The sequence below is a fragment of the Chelonoidis abingdonii genome, chromosome 3, assembly GCF_003597395.2.
Source record: "Chelonoidis abingdonii isolate Lonesome George chromosome 3, CheloAbing_2.0, whole genome shotgun sequence".
In the NCBI taxonomy this organism is placed as follows: Eukaryota; Metazoa; Chordata; order Testudines; family Testudinidae; genus Chelonoidis; species Chelonoidis abingdonii.
In genome coordinates, this window is record NC_133771.1 from 61,799,700 (window position 1) to 61,820,610 (window position 20,911).

General features: G+C 42.0%; 1 protein-coding gene across 4 annotated transcripts in view; it reads right to left on the reverse strand.

The window, feature by feature from the left end:
• Positions 1-20,911, reverse strand: part of FILIP1 (filamin A interacting protein 1) — a 148,944-nt gene that overhangs the window by 14,531 nt on the left and 113,502 nt on the right. For 3 of the 4 annotated variants that reach the window (XM_032788161.2, XM_032788160.2, XM_075063811.1), the window contains exon 5: positions 289-3,091. In XM_032788161.2, coding sequence (XP_032644052.1) covers positions 289-3,091 — 2,803 coding nt within the window. Of the gene's footprint in view, positions 1-288; positions 3,092-16,569; positions 16,639-20,911 lie in introns of those variants that run through there. The other variant, XM_075063812.1, reaches the window with a different exon arrangement.

Sequence of the window (20,911 nt, forward strand, 5' to 3'; positions counted from 1 at the left end):
CAGGGGGTGCAATGCTGGTCGCTGCGAAGGCGGCAGTCAGGTTGCCTTTGGCTCCATGCCTGAGGAGGGTCCACTGGTCCTGTGGCTTCAGCGGACCTCCTGCAGGCGTGCCACTGAATCCGTGAGACCGGGGCCTCCCGCAGGCAAGCTGCCAAAGGCAGCCTGCCTACCGTGCTTGGGGCGGCAAAATACCTAGAGCCGCCCCTGCACACAAAGTCCATTTTATGGCTTCCCATCTCCCCACCATGAAGTCTGGGCAGATATCCCACGGAATCCTCTGCTACTTACCATTGATTGTGTTCCTCGTGTGGATGATGTTGTAACTGGAGTTATAGTTATGGTACTTGTCACTTTGCTTGCTCCAGGCCTGGAGGAGAAATGGTTCCTAGGGGAACGAAGGACGGTACCAGTCATAACCTCCTTTTCTGCTGCTACATTCATTGGTCTGACCGTTATCACAGGACTAGCTCCCTCAGAAGCAACACCAGGGGAGCGTTTAAACTGAGAACCTAAGTGAATGTGAATTTTATTGTCCTCTGTTGTTATAATGTTGGCATTGGCATTGTACTTCCGGATTGGGGTTGGGACAGTTTGTTTTTCTGGTGTTACTTTGAAAACAGCCCTTCCCATGGTCATATCCTGCAATTCTGGAGAGACAGAGATTTCTGATGGTGCTGCAGATGTAGATACTGTCATAATCTGAATTGGGGATATGGGTCTTTCCATGAAAGGAGCTCTCCCTCCATCTGCGGACTTTTCTCTGGAGAATGTAGTTATAGTAACAGGTGACATAGCACGCTCTGGGCCCACTGAGCTCTCGCCACCTTTTCCTTTTTGTGACATATTTGGAGAGGGAATGATGGTAATCCGTGGCTTCTGATTTCCCAAGGTTGGAATGACAGTGGTGCTTGAAAAGAATTCCTCAGATGTTGGGCTAGTTATCTCCAGAGTAGCTGTACTATTCTCATGATCTGGAGTCACCCGAATATGAAGAGGTTGCCCCTGCTTTGGGGAAAGGACAACCTCTCCAGGATGTCCTGGGTTACCATGTGTTCGGGCTCCTTTATCATGAGCTCCTTGGGACACATTCTCTCTTTTTCTCATCCATGGTATCCAAGATTTCCTCATTGCAAGATCATTTGCTGCTGGGGGATACCTGTCAAGCACAGATGAGCGCTCTATGGGTTTTTTCAGCCCTACCTGTCGCAGATTACTCATGATGTGATTTTCCTCTTGGAAGGATTTCCTTATAAACACAGCTGGGGTTTCTTCTTCTGCTGCTTCACTGCTTATTGCATCAGTCTGCACCCCAGTGGATGTCACAGGAACATCTACCATTCTTCTACCATTCATGCTGGGTCTTAGGACACGACTGTAACGCTTAGAAAGCTCTAACTCTTTTGTTAAGTTCAGGACTTCCTGACCCATATTTTTGTTTTTATCTTCTTCTTCCATAAATCTTTGCTGAAGAACGGAATAATCAACTTGGAGCTGGGAAAGCTGGTCTTCTTTGTTCATCAGCTCATGAATCTTTTCCTTAAGAGCTTGCACTTCTGCTTTCAAATCTCTGCTTTTAGCTTCTTCTAACCGAAACCTGTGCCTCAACTCTGCTTCCTGACTCACCACTTCACCCTTCTCTATTGCTTTGTTTTTGGCAATCTGGAGCTTCATTTCCTCCAGTTGTTGAGAAAGGAAGTTAGCTTTGTCCTGCTCAGTCCTAAATTTCTGCTCCAGCTGATCATATTCATCCTCTGTCTTCATCAAGTCTCCTTCAACCACTTCCAATTGTTTAAGACGTTTTTTCAGTCTTTCAATTTCAATGGTTAGTTCTTTAATCTTGTTGTCCTCATGATAAGCATGTTCTTGTCCTTTTCTGGCTCGACCTCTTGCTATTTCTCTTTCGACTTCCTCTATACCATCAATTCTTTTCTTTAACAAATCAACTCTACAACTCAGTTCAGAGGATTTTTCTTCTTCACTTTTCAGTTTCCCAATTAACTCATCTCTTTCCTTTGTTAAACTGGACACTTTCGCCTCCATTTCAGTTTTCAGTTTCAAAAGTTTCTTACTTTCATCTATTAATTTCTCAGTCACATCCATAACTTTACCTTGTTCCACCTTAACATCTTTGTTCAGACCTTCAACTTTTCTTTCTTCCTGCTTTATTTTTTCCATCATATTTTTTCTTTCATCCACCAGCATGACAGTAAATGACTTCAGCTTGGTAAGGTCCTCCTTTAAGCTTAGTTCAGCTTTTTCCAACTTACTTTCTGAAGATTCAAGATCTTTCACTCGAGTCTTCACCATGTCCAACTCACTTATTAAGTCTTTGGTTAAATTATTTTCTTTCTGCAGATTTACGTGCAACTGAGTACATTCAGTCTTACTTTTACTAAAAGCCTCTTCCAGCTTCTCCAGTTCTGACATTCTCTTCTGCAACTTTTCCACTTCAAATTTCAGCTCTTTGCTATGATGTTCTTCCTCTTGCAGTTTCTTTTTCAGCTCTCTACACTGGGATTCAGTTTTTGTGATCTCCTCATCTTTGCCTTCCATCTCAAGTACACGCTTGCGTAGATTTTCCACTTCAGCCATCAAGCTAGAGTTTCCACATTCTCCTTTTGCTATTTTATCTCTTAATTCCTGAAGTTCTTCCTCAGCCTTGTGAAGATTTTTGTTAGTTTCTTCTAGCTCCTCAATTCTACCAGTCAAACCAACCAGCTTTAGTCTCAGCTGTCTATTATGTGACTCTTGATTACCCAGTTTAGCAGTCATCTCCTCATGCTCTTGAGAAAATGATAATGTCTTGTGTTCAAGTTCTGCTTCTAACTTCATCAATTTTTGTCCATCTTCTTTTGTTTTTGAACTAATAACTTTAAGCTTTTCTTCTTCCTCCTTTAGTTTCTGAGCAAGATCTTGTATTTTCTGACTCTGTTGACCAAGTTGTTCAATATGCATTTGTCTCTCATCCACCAGCATGAGTGCAAATGACTTGAGTTTGACCAGTTCGTCTCTCAGTTTATTGAGTCTCTTTGTGTGTTCTTTCTCCTTGCGGGCTTGATAGATTTTTTCCTGTTCGAGAAGCTTTTTTAACCTGAAAAAAAAAAGGGGGAATAAATACATTATACGAGTGCAATTTTCCCCTTACATTTGAAGTTTCAGCCACATTTTCTATAGGTTTTCATGTTTGCATTAGTGTCCTAGAGCACTGTTTCAACACTTGGTTTCATATAAGTCTCCCAAAGCACAGTTATTTAAATTAGGGAAGCTTATTGGAAATCACACAAAATCATTTAGTATTCTGAAAACAATTGTCAAGTGTAAGATTTTATCCTCCCACTATCTTCCCCACACATTTCCCCTTTTATCTGAATGTAAATATATTATTTCAGATTTCCTTTTTAATCCAATATATATGTGGCATTCAGTTGCAGAATACGTTATCTTCAGTTGCATAGGTGACAAAGAAGATTTTAACACTCAGCTTTGAATTGAACTATTCCAAATGTATTTCTCCATCATCATCCCACCTGAGAAAGTGTACAGTTTACCCAACAGGACATATCTATAGATTTACTATCCCTTTTATACTGTGCCAGCTTTATAAGATGGAAGCCTCATTAGCTTGTTGTACATGCAAGAATGCGTAAGATGAGATCAGAATTGAGTGAGTAGCTTCAAGCAGCCAGCCTTCACCGGATCAACATTGGTCAGAAGTGAAACAGCTGAACAAAAGAACAGGATGTCAGCACTCAGTCACTATCTAGACATTGCAGCAGTGGAAAATTAATATAAAAAACGGTTTGGCTGCTTAATGACTGCTATGGTAAAGACTTAAAACTGTTTATTCTCCTGGGCTCAATTCCACATACAGCACAGTACACAACCGGTACCGCTCTACTGACTGCGAGGATCAGACTGATCAAAGCTTTGGCTAGAACACAAGTTCTCTACTTGACATACAGCAATTAGAGCATACAGCAATTTTCTGACATTTCACAGAATGTAAAGGCTGATATATGAACTAGATCTATTATTATCAGAAAAATGATTTAAATCTGTTATGTGCAATGATACTTTTCCAGACCTATTCATATAACATTTCAAAGTAGAAACAAAGTATAGTTGTATACATGTTAGGCTTATGCTTTAAATCCAGAACACATGGATATCAATGTAGAAAGTGTTAGTGCATTATTTAGCAGAGATTTGTAAATGAGCTGTTTTTCCACTGATAGAGGTACTGTTGTTGTAGGGATATTTGTTGCCATAAATTTAGGAGTACTGCTGTAAAAAAAGTAACAATATTGTTTTAAAGAAGATGATACAGATATGTTTACACAAATTCCTGGGAAACTACACACTGTTCAATCCATTATCAAAGTACTCTCAGTTCCCATATGAAGATCCATCCAACAATACAAATTCATTTGCTTTCTTCAGTCTATATCCAAAACATTTTAACCCTTCACAACCAAGTGAAGAGCTAATTTGTTTGGACTTTGATTTAACAGCAAGAACTAAATTAACTTGGTTGTCAATATCTATTAATGTCTTACTCCTGATTCCATGGGGATCAAGAAAATACCAATAACTGGGATGAAAAGCCATAAGAAAGGGGAGGGAAGCCAGAACACTGAAGGATTCAATAGGCAGGGAAGGTGAGTGTCAAAGAATGTGATTGAATGAAAGGGTGAGATGGGACATGGGTGGAAGAGGAGAGTAACAACATTAGAAATGGAACTCATTGGCTCAGGAGGAAAGGCAACAGTAGGAGCAGGAACGATCACTAAGGCTACGTTTTAATCATGGGTATTTTTAGTAAAAGTCACAGACAGGTCACGGACACTAAACAGAAATTAATGGCCCGTGATCTGTCCAGGACTTTTACTAAAAATACCAGTGAATAAAACTTGGGAGGTCTGCCCGGGCCCTCACAAGTGCTGGGGGAGGGCAGGCCAGCTGCTTGTGGGGGGGTGGCGGGGAGAGGAAGGGACAATGTGCGGCCCAGGACCCCCACTGGTGCGGAGGAGGGGTGTGGTTGGTGGGGCTGGCAGATTCCTCACCTGGCTCCAAGCCTCCCCCCACAGCAGCAGCAGAGTTTGGGTGTGGGAGGGGGCAGGGGTTTGGGGCACAGGACGCGTTGAGCTGGGATCTGTGCGGCACTTACCTGGGGGGCTCTCTGGAAGCAGTGACATTCCCCTCACTCAGCTGCTAGGCGGAAGCATGGCTGCCTCCAACTGCAGGCACCGCCCCCGCAGCTCCCATTGGCCGTAGTTCCCAGCCAATGGGAGGTGTGAAGCTAGTGCTTTGGGTAGAGGCAGCATGCACAGCTGCCTGCCTACACCTCCACCAAGCAGTTGAGTGAGGGGTATGTCACTGCTTCTGGGGACCCCGGCAGGAAAGCACCACCCAGAGACCACCTCACTGTGTCCTGTGCCCCAGCCTACTGCCCCCTCCCACACCGAAACTCTGCTGCTGGGCATGGGGGCTCAGTGACCCGAGACTGCCTTAGCAGCGCCCAATGCACCTGGCACAGGGGCTGCCTGAGGTGCCCCTGAGCCAGGAGCACCAGCTTCTGCAGAAGTCACGGAGGTCACGGAAAGTCACAGAATCTGTGACTTCCATGACCTCCATGACAAAATTGCAGCCTTAACTATCAGGTATAGGATGCTGTAGCACATAGCACAGAGAAATGGGTAGGGGGAAGAGAGGGGGAAATCAAGGAAGCTAGCAGAAGAGAAAAGAAAATGTACTAGGAATGGGAGTAAATCAGTTTGTCTGTTGCATCCCCTAAGAGACGTGAAAAAAATAAAATGAAAAAAAGAAGATCCCCAAGCAACATGCACTGTCTTTATACATTCTAGGAAATTGTACATAGGATGGCACTACCAACGCCAAGCTCCGTACTGCAAGTTTCTTAACAAACAAGAACTGCTGAACTAAGCCCTTATAAGGTCAGGTAAGCAAAAAGAACTGTATCCTTGAAAACTCTCAAGCCCCTTTTCCCAAAAAAGTTAATTTAAAACAGCCTAGGTGTTTAAATTACTGACATTCAATTAAGGTACATATCCCCTCTGAATATGGCTCAGCGTAAATTAGATTCATAAGAACATAAAAATGGCCATCCTGGATCAGAAAAATAGCCAGTATCCGATCTTCCAGCAGTGGTCAGTGAAAAATGCTTCAGAGGAAATGAACTGAACAAGGTAAAGATTGAATGATCCATCCCATCGTCCAGTCCCAACTTCAGGTAGTCAGTGATTTTGAGACACTCAGAGCAGGGGCTACATCCTTGGTCTTCCTGGCTAATAGCCATTGATAGGCCTATCCTTCATGAACTTATCTAATTCTTTTTTGAACCCTGTCATACTTTTGGTCTTCACAACATCCCCTGGCAATGAGTTCCACAGTTGACTGTGCCTTGTGTGAAGAAATACTTTCTTATTTTTGTTTTAAATTTGCTGTCTCTTAATTTCATTAGGTGACCCCTAGTTCTACTATTATGTAAAAGGGCAAAAAAAACACTTCCTTATTCACTTTCTCTACATCATTCATGATTTTATAGACCTCATTCATATCCCGCTAGTCATCTGTTTTCTAACCTGTGGTCAAGTATCAGAGGGGTAGCCGTGTTAGTCTGGATCTGTAAAAGCAGCAAAGAATCCTGTGGCACCTTATAGACTAACAGACATTTTGGAGCATGAGCTTTCATGGGTGAATACCCACTTCAGATGCATGTAGTGGAAATTTCATAGGCAGGTTATATTATGCAAGCAAGAAAGCAAGCTAGAGATAACGAGATTAGTTCAATCAAGGAGGATGAGGCCCTGTTCTAGCAGTTGAGGTGAAAACCAAGGGGAGAACTGGTTTTGTAGTTGGCAAGCCATTCACAGTCTCGTTTAATCCTGAGCTGATGGTGTCAATTTGCAGATGAACTGAAGCTCAGCAGTTTCTCTTTGAAGTCTTGTCCTGAAGTTTTTTTGCTGCAGGATGGCCACCTTAAGGTCTGCTATAGTGTGGCCAGGGAGGTTGAAGTGTTCTCCTACAGGTTTTTGTATATTGCCATTCCTAATATCTGATCTGATTTGGACATCCTCAAATCTGATTTGCTGACATCCTCAAAGAATTCTAATAGATTGGGGAGGCATGATTTTCTTTCCCCAACAAATCATGTCAATTCATAATTCTATTCTTTACCATAATTTCAACCAATTTGCCTGGTACTGAAGTTAGGATTGCCTCTGGAACCTTATTTTTAAAAAGTGGCATTATGTTAGCTATCCATCAGTAATCTGGTACAGAGGCTGATTTAAGCAATAGGTTATATACTACAGTTAGTAGTTCTGCAATTTCATATGAGATCCTTGATAACTCTCAGATGAATACCCTTTAGTCCTACAGACTTATTACTGTTTAATTTACCCATTTGTTCCAAAATCTCTTCTACTGACAACTCAATCTGGGACAGTTCCTCAGATTTTCACCTAAAAAGAATAGCTCAGGTGTAGGAATCTCTCTCCCTCTGCAGTTAAGACAGATGAAAAGAATTCATTAGCTTCTCCACAATGGCCTTGTCTTCTTTGAGTGCTCCTTTAGCACCTCAATTGTCCAGTGGTCCCGCTGATTGTCTGGCAGGCTTCCTGCTTCTGATGTATTAAAAAAAAAATTGCTGTTAGTTTTTTTGTCTTTTGTTTGTTGTTCTTGAAGTGCTTTCTTGACTTGCCTAATAATACTTTTACACTTGACTTGAGAGAGTTTATGTTCCTTTCTATTTTCCTCAGTTGGATTTGTCTTCTAATTTTTAAAGGATGCCTTTTTGTGGTGGATTTCTTAGCATTTTCCCCCGTACAAGGATGTTAAATTTAATACATTATGGTCAACATTACTGAGTGATTCAGCTATATTCACCTGTTGAACCAGATCCTGTGCACCACTTAGGACTAAATAAAGAACTGTCTCCCCACTTGTGGGTTCTAGGACTAGCTGCCCAAGAAGCAGTAATTATGTCGTGTAGAAATTTTATCTCTGCATGCCATTCTCAGGTGACACATTCCCAGTCATTATGGGTGTGGTTGAAACCCCCCAATATTATTGGGCTGTCTGTTTTCGTAACCTCATTAATCTCCCTAGGGATTTCACAATCACCATGACCATCCTGGTCAGGCGGTCAGTAGTATATTCTTACTGCTATAGTTTTATTATTCAAACATGGAATTTCTATTCATAGAGATTCTCTGGTACAGTTTGATTCATTTAAGATTTTTATTATATTTGACTCTATGCTTTCTTTCACATATAGTGCCACTCTCCCACTTTAATTTACTCTCCCACCAGTGCCACCTACTCTTGTCATGCCTATATGTTTTGTACTTTGGTGTTACCATGTCCCATTGATAATCAAAATTCCACCAAGTTTCTGTGATGCCTCTTATATCAATATTCTCACTTAATTCCAGGCACTCAAGTTCACCCAGTTTAGTATTTGGACTTCTTGCATTTGTATGCAAGTGCTGATAAAATGTATCAATATTTAGTTATCTGTGTTCGTGTGATGTAATTGACTGGGGCTCTTTCATTTGACTACTTATCTTCAGCTTCTACTTGTACTTAATCAACTTCTATCCTCTTCTCTTTACTAGGATATAGAGAATCCTCGTTAATAAATCCTCCCCTAAGCGATGCATCTATCTGAATAGTACACTCCTCATCATTTGCGATGCATCTATCTGAATAGTACACTCCTCAGCATTTGTTGGCTTTCCCCCAGTCCTTAGTTTAAAAACTCCTCTATGACCTTGCACCAAATATTTGAATGAGCATAAGAGAAGCTAAATGGGTATCCAGTACCTGCCAAAGAACTAGAAAAAAGTAGAACAGATGATGCTTTAATTTACTCCCTCTTTCACAGTCCTGTTATTTTCTTTTCTCCTCTTTATGAGTTACTTTAGTTAGACATGTTTTCACTCCCTTGGACTCAGTAGGCCAAATTTAAAGGCAATGCACAGGGAGAAGGTGTAGGTTAGTTTTGGTAGGTAAGTACCAATCTAAGTGAATTTAATGGGATGTCTACACTATGTAGACAATATTGCATAACCTTGTAGCGTAAATGCAGCCTACACCCATGGAAGGGGTTTTTCCATTGGTATTAAAACACTACCTCCTTGAATGATGGCAGCTACATCACTGGAAGCATTCTTTTATTGACATAGCTATGTTGCCCTGAGGATTAAGTTGGCATAGCTATACCAAGATGGAGTGTTGATTAATAATGGCTACGAAAAAAAAAATCCACCCCCTAAATCCAAATATATAAAAAACCAAAATGACAACCACACTAATCATTGCACTTGTTCTAGTCAACATCCTTCTGTCCTCTGGGAAAAAAAAACAACAGGCCCCTTTACTGCAAATTGAGTTCCCAAAAATCAATCATCAGTTTTGAAAATCTTGACCTAAATGAATTTGCTTCAACTATACACATGCTTCTTGCATTCATTTCCCATTAATATCTGAATAAACAACCTTTACTGGCATAAATATTCACAGAAGAGGTGTCAAAGTCACATGGACAAATATTAGCAGAAATTATGTATTTGCATCAGAAATCCTCGCACATGCCAGGAAAGGTCATGTGACTTATCTGATTACTCACAGCTGACCAATGCAGTACAATCCACAAATGTATTTTTAAATAACCTCAAGAAAGTCGTAATTTGCTTGCTGATATTAAACCAGCAGAAACAACAGCTAACCTTGTTGTGTAATTTCTTACAGATTATTCTCCATGATCTGTTTTTCTGAGACTGTTGGAAAGGACTGAATGGACATGGAGATTAAACTACCCTAACAGGTGCTGTGTCCAGGTTGCGTGGGTCAAGTTACAGTGCCATCTGACAATGATAAAGAATCGTAGAAAGAGTCACTTTTAACACTGAACAAGGAATTTTATTAGCAAAACCTATTATTCCCAAGGCTACTCCATCTCTCTCTGCAATATTCAAGAGTATCTGCCTACAACTTTCCCCATACTCCCACTGATTGGCTTCCTGCAGTGTTTTTAAAAACATAGGATACATACCTTCACAAAGGGTTATGTAAAAACTCTTTTGCTTTACTTATGAAGCCATGGTGCAGTGCTGCCAACTCTCACTATTTTATCATGACTCATAATATTTAGTGTTATTCTTAAACATCCAACTCCTGGAGTCATACAAATATGCGAGAACTTGAGTTTTCATTAAAAAAAAAAAGAAATAGTATGTTTCTAGTCTTCATAGTTGCAGAGAAAAGCTTGAAAATGTGACCCCAATGTATCCTAAAGGTTCAAAAATCAGAAAGCAAATAAAAAGAACCAAAATGGTTTGGTTTAGTTTTGTTTTTTTTAAAACTCATGATTTCTAAGACAATCTCATGGTTTTTGCATGCTTGACTCTGATTTTTCAGTGCTTGTGGTTTGATAGTACTGGTCGTCTGTCAACAACTGTGTATGCCAACTAATCTGCTAAGCAGAGTTAGAACCGTAACAGGAAGCTATTAATAATAAAGCTCCTTACAGAAAGAACTGTTTATGAAGATAGAAGAGAAGCTGGGGATGAGACCCAGGAGCAGAGCCATGCAGATAAGCTGGCACTGCCATTGTTATGCCATCCCTATTCAAAGAGCTAATGGAACACTACTATTTCTGGGGCAGTCGGGTTTGAACCTTTCACAAACAATACAGCCACTTTGAAGAATTAATGTTACAGTACTTCTGTATGAAGGAATTAGTGTGGGTGTGCATCTTTACAAGTGTTGTGTTGGACCTTCACAGCACTCAACTCTGTCTCAGTTCCTACACAGTAAAATCAGAAGGCCTGCAGTTTAAGAAATGGTCTTTCATCAAATAGTAAACTTCTATTTCAGTGTCCACAGAAACCACTGAAAGTTGTTTTTGTGGAGGATGAGTGCAGGGCTGGCTCTAGCCATTTCGCTGCCCCAAGCATGGCAGCACGCTGCAGGGGGCACTCTGCCGCTCGCCAGTCCCGCGGCTCTGGTAGATCTCCCGCAGACTTGGCTACGGAGGGTCCGCTGGTCCCACAGCTCCGGTGGACCTCCGGCAGGTCCACCGGAGCCGCCTGCCGCTCTCCCAGCAACCGGCAGAGCGCCCCCCGCGGCATGCCGCCCCAAGCATGCGCTTGGCGTGCTGGGGCCTGGAGCCGGCCCTGGATGAGTGGTAGAACCATGTCAAAACTGGAAGTGGTGTAACAGTAATAGCGGAAATCTACAACCTTGTTTTAGTGTTACTGCTAAGCAGCAGAATAAAAGTGACTTTTATCTTGCTATGGCACGTACTATACAATACTTCAGATTCAATGGTTAACTGGAATTTCAGCAGAAACCCAAGCTATGCTGGTCCATCTTGACCTTTACTACTGATTTATCAGTAGGCTTTGCCTCCAGCATTAGCTTGGATGCTGTTGTTAAGGCTATCTGAGTCACACTGACCTATATAGGCTCCAATGACTCACCAAAAAAACACCCTTATAGACTGAGCAGGAAGGAATATGGTGCAGGCCCAACTGGCAAACTGATAAATGATTAAGCTATGGCAGCGGGGACTGAGATTTGATGGATAAGCGTATCAGTCTATAAGATCTAATGCAGACAGAGGTCCTCTTTCATCTGGGCCCCCAATACTCATACGACAAAGAACAGGTGAAAGGGGAAATAGGTTGCTGGACCTAATCTCTTATATAGCAGCAAACCTGGGGAGGCTGAGTGAGGGTTTCTTAGTTGGAATCTGCATTGGACTTGGTCTGCTGGGCGGTTTTACTCTCCTTCAAAGCTGATTGGTTTACTGAATAAATAAAAGTTACAGCCTTGTTTAACCACATATTGTTGTTCTTTGTCTTTTTCCTGCATCTGTCAAGTTCAATCATTGACACACAAACATGGAACCCCACAATGCCATTTTCCTAGTCACTTTTCAGAGTAGAGCTGAACTTCAACATTCATTACATATTGCAGATGGAGACAATTTTTTTTAAAAGGACAGTACAACAGTGTGTCACCTGAAGAGTTTAGAGTAGAGTTGTTATGGAGATCTAGTTTATATACGACTTATTTTGTTTGCACACCAGTAAGAGAAATACTGGAACCTCAACCAATACCAAGGGCCAATTTTGGCTGATGGAGGTGAGGAAGAAGGCCAGAGGTATTTCATTTAGTTGGCTGGTTGGTTCCACAGTTCTTTGCTCCACTGAAACAGATCAACACTATTGCTGTTCAGACAGTATGAGTACTTCTATACCAAGCAGTCCACTGCTGCTAGCTAAATATAGCCAACAATAGATATAATAGACTGTCAACTGAAGGTCTCCTTAAACCGCCAGTCTGTTATCCTTTAAAAAAGTGACAGCCAAGTTTCTTTTGGTGTAGTTCACCTAATACATATAAATTCTTTTCTCTCAAATATATTGAAGATTTCAAAACAAACATAATTTTTTTAAATCTTTCTGTGCATTATAACTTCCAACCAATCCTTCTCTGAATCTGAAAAGTGCACATAGAATGCAAACATCACTCTGATCTAAAACATATGGGAAGTTTCTGCTTCAATGGCCATAGGGACAATTTTACAATGTCATGCACAAATTTGAAATTTACTAAACATTCTTCACGATGGGTGAATAAAAACTGATAATGATAGTTAGCACTTAGAGTCAATATGAGAACCTAGATACATTTATAAGCCAGGATTTTCAGAAGTGACTAGCAATTTTAGGTGCTCAATTTGAGATAATTTAAAACTCCTGATTTTCAAAGGGAGGGGGCTCAGCAGTTTCTAAAAATCAGGTCCCTTTAGGGTGTTTCAAATTGAGCATCCAAAAATTGATGTACCCCAAATGACTTTTGAAAATCATTATAATAGATTATATTGCACTTTTCATTTTTATGTCTCAGTACTTTATAATGGTGGGTAAGCATCGTTAACTCCATTATGCAGATAGGCTTAACTAGGGCACAGAGTTAAGTAATTTACCCATGCAAGTCAATGGCAGCACCAGGAATAGAACCCCCAGTTCAGTGGGATAATGGACAGTGTCAGAGGAAGGAGAAACTGTGTGAGTTCTTTGGAGCAGGCACCCTTTTTCTGTTCTGTTTGTACCGTGCCTAACACAAGAAGGACTTGGCACAATGGAGTTAATGGAGCTCCTAGGTGCTCCCACAATGCAAAGAAGAAGAAATAATAAATTTCAGAATTACTGTTAAAGGATAGAAAGACACACTTTAGTTATTTACATTTCTAGCACTGAAAACTTCTGATGTTAGTATATCACGTTTCCTGTGGTTTGTGAATGGTGGGTGCATGTAGATAAATAAAAATTCAAATCTATAGAGTAAGTTATTGTGAAGATGCAGCCAGCTAATGAAAGCCATCTTCCTCTTTGAGGGGGCCTACGGCACCAGCTTACACTGCTCCTGCCAGTTACACAACCATCTTGAGGAAGCATCAGGAAAGCAAGCTCCTTTTCCCTCTCTTTCAAACTGAGCCACAGGGTATGTCTACATTGCAGTTACAAACCTGCGGCTGGCCCAGGGGGCTCAGACATTCGAGGCTGGGCTGCAGCCTCAGCTCTGGGGCCTCCCATCTCTCAGGGTCCTAGAGCCTGGATTCCAGCCCAAGCCCGAACCTCTACACTGCAATTAAACAGCCCCTTAGCTCGAGCCCCACGAGCCCAACTCAGCTGGCACAGGTCTTTAATTGCAGTGTTGACATACAGGAAGTTTGTTTCGGCAGGAGTATTTGAGAGGCCATGCAACTCATTGTTTCCAGTTAGAACAGGGGTGGGCAAACTATGGCCCATGGGCCAGATCCAGCCCGTGAGCCATTTTAAGGTGACCCACAAGCCTAATCATGTGGCTTGGCCCTGCTCCGGTGCTCCAGCTGGGGTGCAGGGTCAGGGGCTGCACCATGTGGCTCCAGGAATCCGTGGCATGGCCCCGCTCCAGCTCCTACACACTCCAGTGGTCCCATCCAGCACTCCATGGGAGCTGCAGGGGTGGTGCCTCAGATGAGGCAGCGTGCAGAACCACCTGGCCGCGCCTCCACATAGAAGCCAGAGATGGGACATGCCACTGCTTCCAGAAGCCGCTTGAGATAAGTGCCGCTCGGAGCCTGCACCTCTGAGCCTCTCCCCATGCCCCAAACCCCTGCCTCCGCCCGAATCCTCCTCCTACTCTCCAAACCCTTTGATTCCAGCTCAGGGCACCCTCCAGCACCCCAAACATCTCATCCCCAGTCCCACCCCACAGCCCACACCCCTAGCCAGAACCTGCACCCCTGATCCAGCCCTGATTTCCCTCCCACTCTCCAAACTCGTGGGTCCCAGCCCAGAGCACCATCCTACACCTCAAACTCCTCATCCCCAGTACAACCCAAAAGCCCGCACCCCCTCCTGTACCCCAACCCCAATTTTGTGAGCATTCATGGTCTGTCATACAATTTGTATTCCTCGATGTGGCCCTCGGGCCAAAAATGTGCTCACCCCGAGTTAGAAAGTAATTGCCCATCAAACGTTATTGAAAAAAACCTGAGTAGATTTTTTTTTCAATTAAAAATGTATATGTTTTAAATAAAGCAATTCCTTCCCTACTTTATTCAGGCTTAAATTACACAAATTATTTTGGAGAAGCTATTATTTCATAGGTCACTGGGAAATCTAACTCTCATACGGATTGAGAGTGTGTGTGGTGGAGGAGGGGGTTGGGGTCTGCAGTGATGCCCAGATATTTAAGAACATCCACTAGTTCTGAGTACCTCCATTTTTGGATGCACATCTTGAGACACCTAGGACTTGATTTGCATAAATTCTGAGCATCCACAATTCCAGCGAAAGTTAATGAAAGATGCTGGTGCTTAATGTCTTCCTGGGAAACAAACAGCAAACAACTAAATCAGGCCTACTATTCAAGTGGACACTACAAAATATATGAAGGCACCCAAAATTAGTGGACACTTTTGAAATTTTTGGGTTCAATCTCTCCCCCAAGTCCATATGAACTGACAAAGAGAAGAGAAAACCTCCACAGTAAAACTGATGTAATCAGTCCTGGGATCCATTAGCAAAGAGAATGAATGAAATATATTTGTATGAATTCCTTTTCCTGCTAGTTCCTGAAATTTCAAAGCCATCTAGCAGAAGAAAAGGGGAAGGTATGTTGCAGTTATCCTGATACAGAACATTTATGAATAGTTGTTCAATTTAGCAAATTATAAATTGCATAAAAAAAGTAAAGGTTCGTTAAATATGTGATCACCAATGCTGGTAATCTATGGGAAAATGTTACCTGCATCATAAAAATAAAGCATAGACTACGTATGCTAAACTAAATTTGATCTTGTATTTAGCTGTGACACTTGGAGTACATTTCCCAGATCTGAAGAGCTTTGTGTAGCTCGAAAGCTTATCTTTTATTGGACCAACTTCTGTTGGTAAGAGAGACATTACCTCACCCACCTTGTCTATCATAGGAAAACTACACATTGCAAATTTCTGAGAAGTGACTGTGTTAAATGAAATCAGACTTGTACATTAATAATTTTAGCCCTGTGGAATTTCACAATTATAAACATAGACAGCGAAACTCATTTCCTTTATTTAGGAGGATACACTCTGCTGACCTTAGACAACAACAATAGGGTTTGTCTTTTCTTCCTTCTTTTGGAACTTGCTAGCTGATTGTTTCAGTTTTATTTATTTGTTATTAAAATCACATTTGGTTAACATGGCTCATCACTCTTAACTTGTCCTCTCCTCTTTGAAACTGGGCACTAAGTAAGCTCACTATTTTAGAGCAATTACACTTATTAGCTCCAGAGCCTCGCCAGCTTTCCAAATTCCTTATTCACATCAGAAAAGAACCAAGAATCGTCAAACAAACAAAATTGTTCAGGATGCAAGAAAATACTCCAAATAATAGCACTTTACCCAGATATTTTTTTCTTCTGGCTTTAAAAGAAATCATAAATTAAAAGATAAAGAGTTGCAGCATATGTCAGAAAGGGATGCAGGCAGGAAGCATTCAAAATACATTAGTGAGATAAAGAAGATTTCAAATTTAGATCAGAGATTAAATTCCCCCAAAGTGTCTTTGGTCCGAGGTTGTCTTTTCCTTAACACTTCAATATGTTGTCTGCACACGCACACACACAGAGAAACACACACAGAAGCACAAAATATGAGCACCAAAACAAGGTGTACCTTTAAATGGTCTCTGGATTCTTCAAACCCAAACATTCCACATAAGTTATTTTAAGACCATGCCAGTACCTTAACAGAGTTGTTCCTCCCTTCCAAGTGAGTTAAAGTCTTAAGAGAGCTGTAACTTAAAAGACTGTAGAGTTCTCCCTTTGGAACATGTCAGATTAGTCAGTGCTTCATTAATGTACAAACCCAGTTCCCAAGCTGTTCTTTTCAATAACACTTACAGCTGTTTCCTTGCCAAGTAAACCCATTAACAAGTGAAAGGCGCATGTATAAGAGCAACTAACATTTGTTAAATAAAAGCAGATCTTGATTTTCTTACCTCACAATTAGGAATATACATATATATATTTGCAAAAAGTAAAAGAAAAAAAAACAAAAACAAAAAAACCCCACACTTGCTGAAGAACTTTAGCAGGCCGTGCTCAACCGCCTGCTCCACAGGGAATTAGCCATCACATTCCAGCCATGTCATCAGAACAATGAAAGGTGAATGTTGTGCAAAACAGCTTGGGACCACTCACTGATGATGTCATCCCTCCCTTATATGGTTCATTATTGTGCAGATTTACTTTGGTCAGTGAGAAGGGGTGGAGCCCAGTGACTCTAGAAGGAAGGCAGTTCTTAGGAAAAGAAAATAAACTGGCTGCAGAAAGGCTTAGCAAAATGCATAATCTATTCTAGATGGGGGGAAAGCCGCATCCCTTCTATCCTCCCATCACTTTTTTTCCCTTCAGAAAAACTGGATTCCAGCCAATTCTATTCAGCATGGCTGAATGTAAGTCACAATCACATTAGCTGAAGATACAGCATACTGAGCTGAAGTTAGCCAGGATTTAGGTAAACAATTGATCAATATAAAGAATTCTATCCAAAATACAATACAACTAATGAATAGCAAACAACTTTTAAGTTACCTTTTCATGCAGTTGCTTTCTTGGAAGTTATCTTTAGCAAAAATGGATATGAAAGAGTTCTCCACACTGATTTGACGCTTCTGAATTTAAATCAGTTTAACTATCTTCAAGGTTTGCTTTTGTCAGCATTCTGCTATAATCCCATCTCCCCTCTCCCCCCACCCACCCCCCGGTTTATTATTATCAGCTTCCCACCCTTCACCACCAGGTTTATAACTTAGCAGTTATAAGATATTCATTTGAAATCAGGGAGCATCTACGAGTTATGTTCTTTTAAATTAAACAAGTATGTGCAAAAGAGAAGTTTACCAGGCTGAGTTGCCACTTTTGTTCCTTTAGCTGCAGAAAAGCTTGGTTTTTTTTTTTGTTTGTTTGTTTTGTTTTTTTGGGTGTGTGTGTGTGTTAAAGTTAACAGTCATACCCTTGTTGATGATTTATGGACCCTATGGTCCATTCATACTTATGTAAATAAAGGAAATCTATTGCTGCCGTGCCCCCACCACAACTCCAAAAATAATAAACTTGCTTGTTTGTTTTTAAAAGCAGATGCATGGCAGCAGGACAATCACAAGAAACAGTAACAGGACAGAAAAGCATAGTATTGTCAACCCCCGGTGTTTAAATATCATGAATCACGCCGCTCCCTCCCCATCCCGTCATTGAGATTTTTGGGTCCTTTAAATGCCCTTTGATCCTCTATGCTGTGTTTGGGTCACCTTTTCAGGCTTTATTTCTCCACAAGTCTGAGGACTAGAAACTTTTTTTTTTTTTTTTTAAACAAGAGACTTTTAAGCTTTCATTAATCACAGGATTCCAGAAGCTGGACTTTTAAGAAATAAAATCAAATATATAGTTAAATGGAAACACTGCAGCACTCTGTTGTTATACATAAATATAGTTAAGGTTGCATAGTCAAGCACTCAAAAATTAGAAAATTCCAGAGTTAAGGTTGCCTGTGCACCCATAATTCAGCTCCTTTGTGAGCATGTATTATGATACAGCCTTTAATCACATGATCACATACTTTTTTCCTACAGGACCCCTGCCCTGTTCAGCGCACGGAAAGGCACTGCTCTGGACATGAACCATGGCTGTGCAGTGAAAGAGGTTCTTGTAGGACCCCGGCTTCACATTTTGCTGAAGTGTAAGGTGTATAGGGAATGAGGTGGGACTGCAGGAAAATAAAGTTCAGTCTTATGGTTTAAGGTAGTTAAATGCTTCCATGGAGAATTAGATTCTATCTGTGCCTCTGCCACAGAGTTATGTGATGCTGGGAAAATCACTTAAAACCAAACTCTTAACAGGTGGTCACTAATTGTGTGTGCCTCATTTTCTGTTTTCCCAACCTGAGAAGTGCTCAGCGGTCACATCTGCAACTGAAGTCGATGGGAGCTGCAATTTAAGCATGTAAATGCTGTAGAATGCAAAGTACTCTGAAAAATCAGGTAGTAGGCATCTCAAATTGGGCACACAACTTAATGTCTCTGTGCCTAAGTTCCCTATCTGTAAAAAGAGGATAAAAATACCCAATTTTCTCATAGAGCTGTTGAAAAATAAATTCGTTCTTATTTGTGATGTAATCAGAAACTATAGAAAAGCTTTCAGAGCAAGGTTTGAATAGTGTACAGTAAATAAGGCCTGGAACCACACATAAAACAACGAGGAGAAAACATAATATTGACTAGCTAATCAATAAGTACCATCCATCCTATGCACTGAATGAATCTGGGGACCCATGAAAAAAATAATGTGATCATGTAATTAAAGACTGTATCATAATGCATAGGTACTTGGAAGCCAAATGAAGATTAGCCTTAATTCTGGCATTTCCAAATGTTTGAGTGTTTGACTTTGCAACCTTAATAAATACTCACTTAATGTAGTTTGTGTGTAAGTTCCTAGGTTTGTTAAAAAGCAAACTGACAACAGAAATTACATCATGTAGCATCATAATGACATCCACAGGGGTCATCAGCAGAGATGGAACCTTTAGATCCACCAGATATACCTCTGCCTCTTGAACTAATGGCAGGGCCAGCTCTAGGCACCAGCAAAACAAGCAGGTGCTTGGGGTGGTATATTTCCACCGGGCATCATTTTGGCCATCCTTTTTTTTTTATTTTTTTAATTCACTTCCTCCCCTCTCACAACCCTGCAGAAGCCGAGGCACAGAGCAGCTCCGGATCCAGCATGGGAGCTGAGAACCCATGGGACCCTGGGAGCTGTAGTTCCTAGCCTAGCTCCCTGCCTATAGAGCCAGCCCTGGAGCAGAGAAAGAACTACCTTTCCCAGCAATCCCTTGGCAGTTATCAACAGAAAAGGGAGGGGTAGGGAGTGAGGTAGCTGAGCCATGCTGCGAGTTGAAAGGGGTGGCATTGTGAATGGGGAACAAGTGTGCCCAAGGAATAGAAGGCTTTGCCCCAGATATCCCCTTCAGAAGACTTCCCCAGACTGCATTAGGGATACTGGTGTGACCTTACCTTGCAACCCACAAAGAAGGAATTGGGTGGCCTAAATGGACAGTGCACCTCTGTATCATCTAGCAACGGACATACGTGGATCCCACTAGAATTTAAAATGAAAAGTAAGGGAGGGGAGGCTTTGCTAGGCAGGGCCGCCCGGAGGATTCAGGGGGCCTGGGGTCTTCAGCGGTGGGGGGCTCCCGCTTCAGTGGTAATTCAGTGGTGGGGGGTCCTTCTGCTCCGGGACCCGCCTCTGAAGTGCCCCGAAGACCAGCGGTGGGGAGCCCCCATTGCCGAATTGCCGCCGAAGACCCAACACTTTGGCGGCGGGTCCCAGGGCGGAAGGACCCCCCTGCCGCGGGTCTTCGGGTCACTTCGGCGGTCGGACCCCTTGCCGCTGAATTGCTGCCAAAGACCCGGAGTGGAAGAAGCTTCTGGGGCCCGGGCCCCACGAGAGTTTTCCGTGGCCTCCTGAGCGAGTGAAGGACTCCGCTCCAGGGGCCCTGAAAAACTCTCGTGGGGGTCCCTGCAGGGCCTGGGGCCTGGGGCAAATTGCCTCACTTGCCTCCTCCTCTGGGCGGCCCTGCTGCTAGGGGACTTTGGCAGCTTTTAGATACAGTACCAGGCACATGGAAGGATTTCCACTTCTGAGCCACAGAAGCAGAAACTGACATTTCCTTTCCAGATTTAGCTAATATTCAGAAAGGGAATCTAGTACCTGCCTTCCAGATTTGAACACCCTCAAAATTCAGGAGTGCTCAAGCTCAATTCGGGCAGCTGTTACTTCACTTCTCCTAAATCAAATATACTGATTCACTGTAACTTGCTGTAGAAAAAGAGGATAAGAAATGAAGAAGCAAGAAATGCTTCCCAGTGGTTTTTAGGACTGGAATTGCTATTTTCAACAGCTATTGGCCTTTTTTTTAAAAAAAAAAAAAAAAAGTTTTATTTGTTTAAAAGGAAGACAGTAATATTGCATTGGCAAATTCCCCATAGAAACAAAGAGTGGAACAAAAGAATAATAAATCCATCTCAACTTTTCCTCGTTTATGTAGGACAGTCTTATAATATGCATCCAGATATCCTCCAATCACACAAGCTGAAAATTGTTCCACTTTGCTGCAGTTCTGTAACCATATGGGAACCAATCCTGTCTGTGTTCTGTGCACATCCAAAATTCCTGCTGAATGACTCGCCCTGGGAGCAAGTTACCAGTGACCCAGGGCTGGGACAGCAGGAGGGTCCAAGTTGCGGGGCAGAAGGGGAGTGCAGGTCAGGGTAAGGC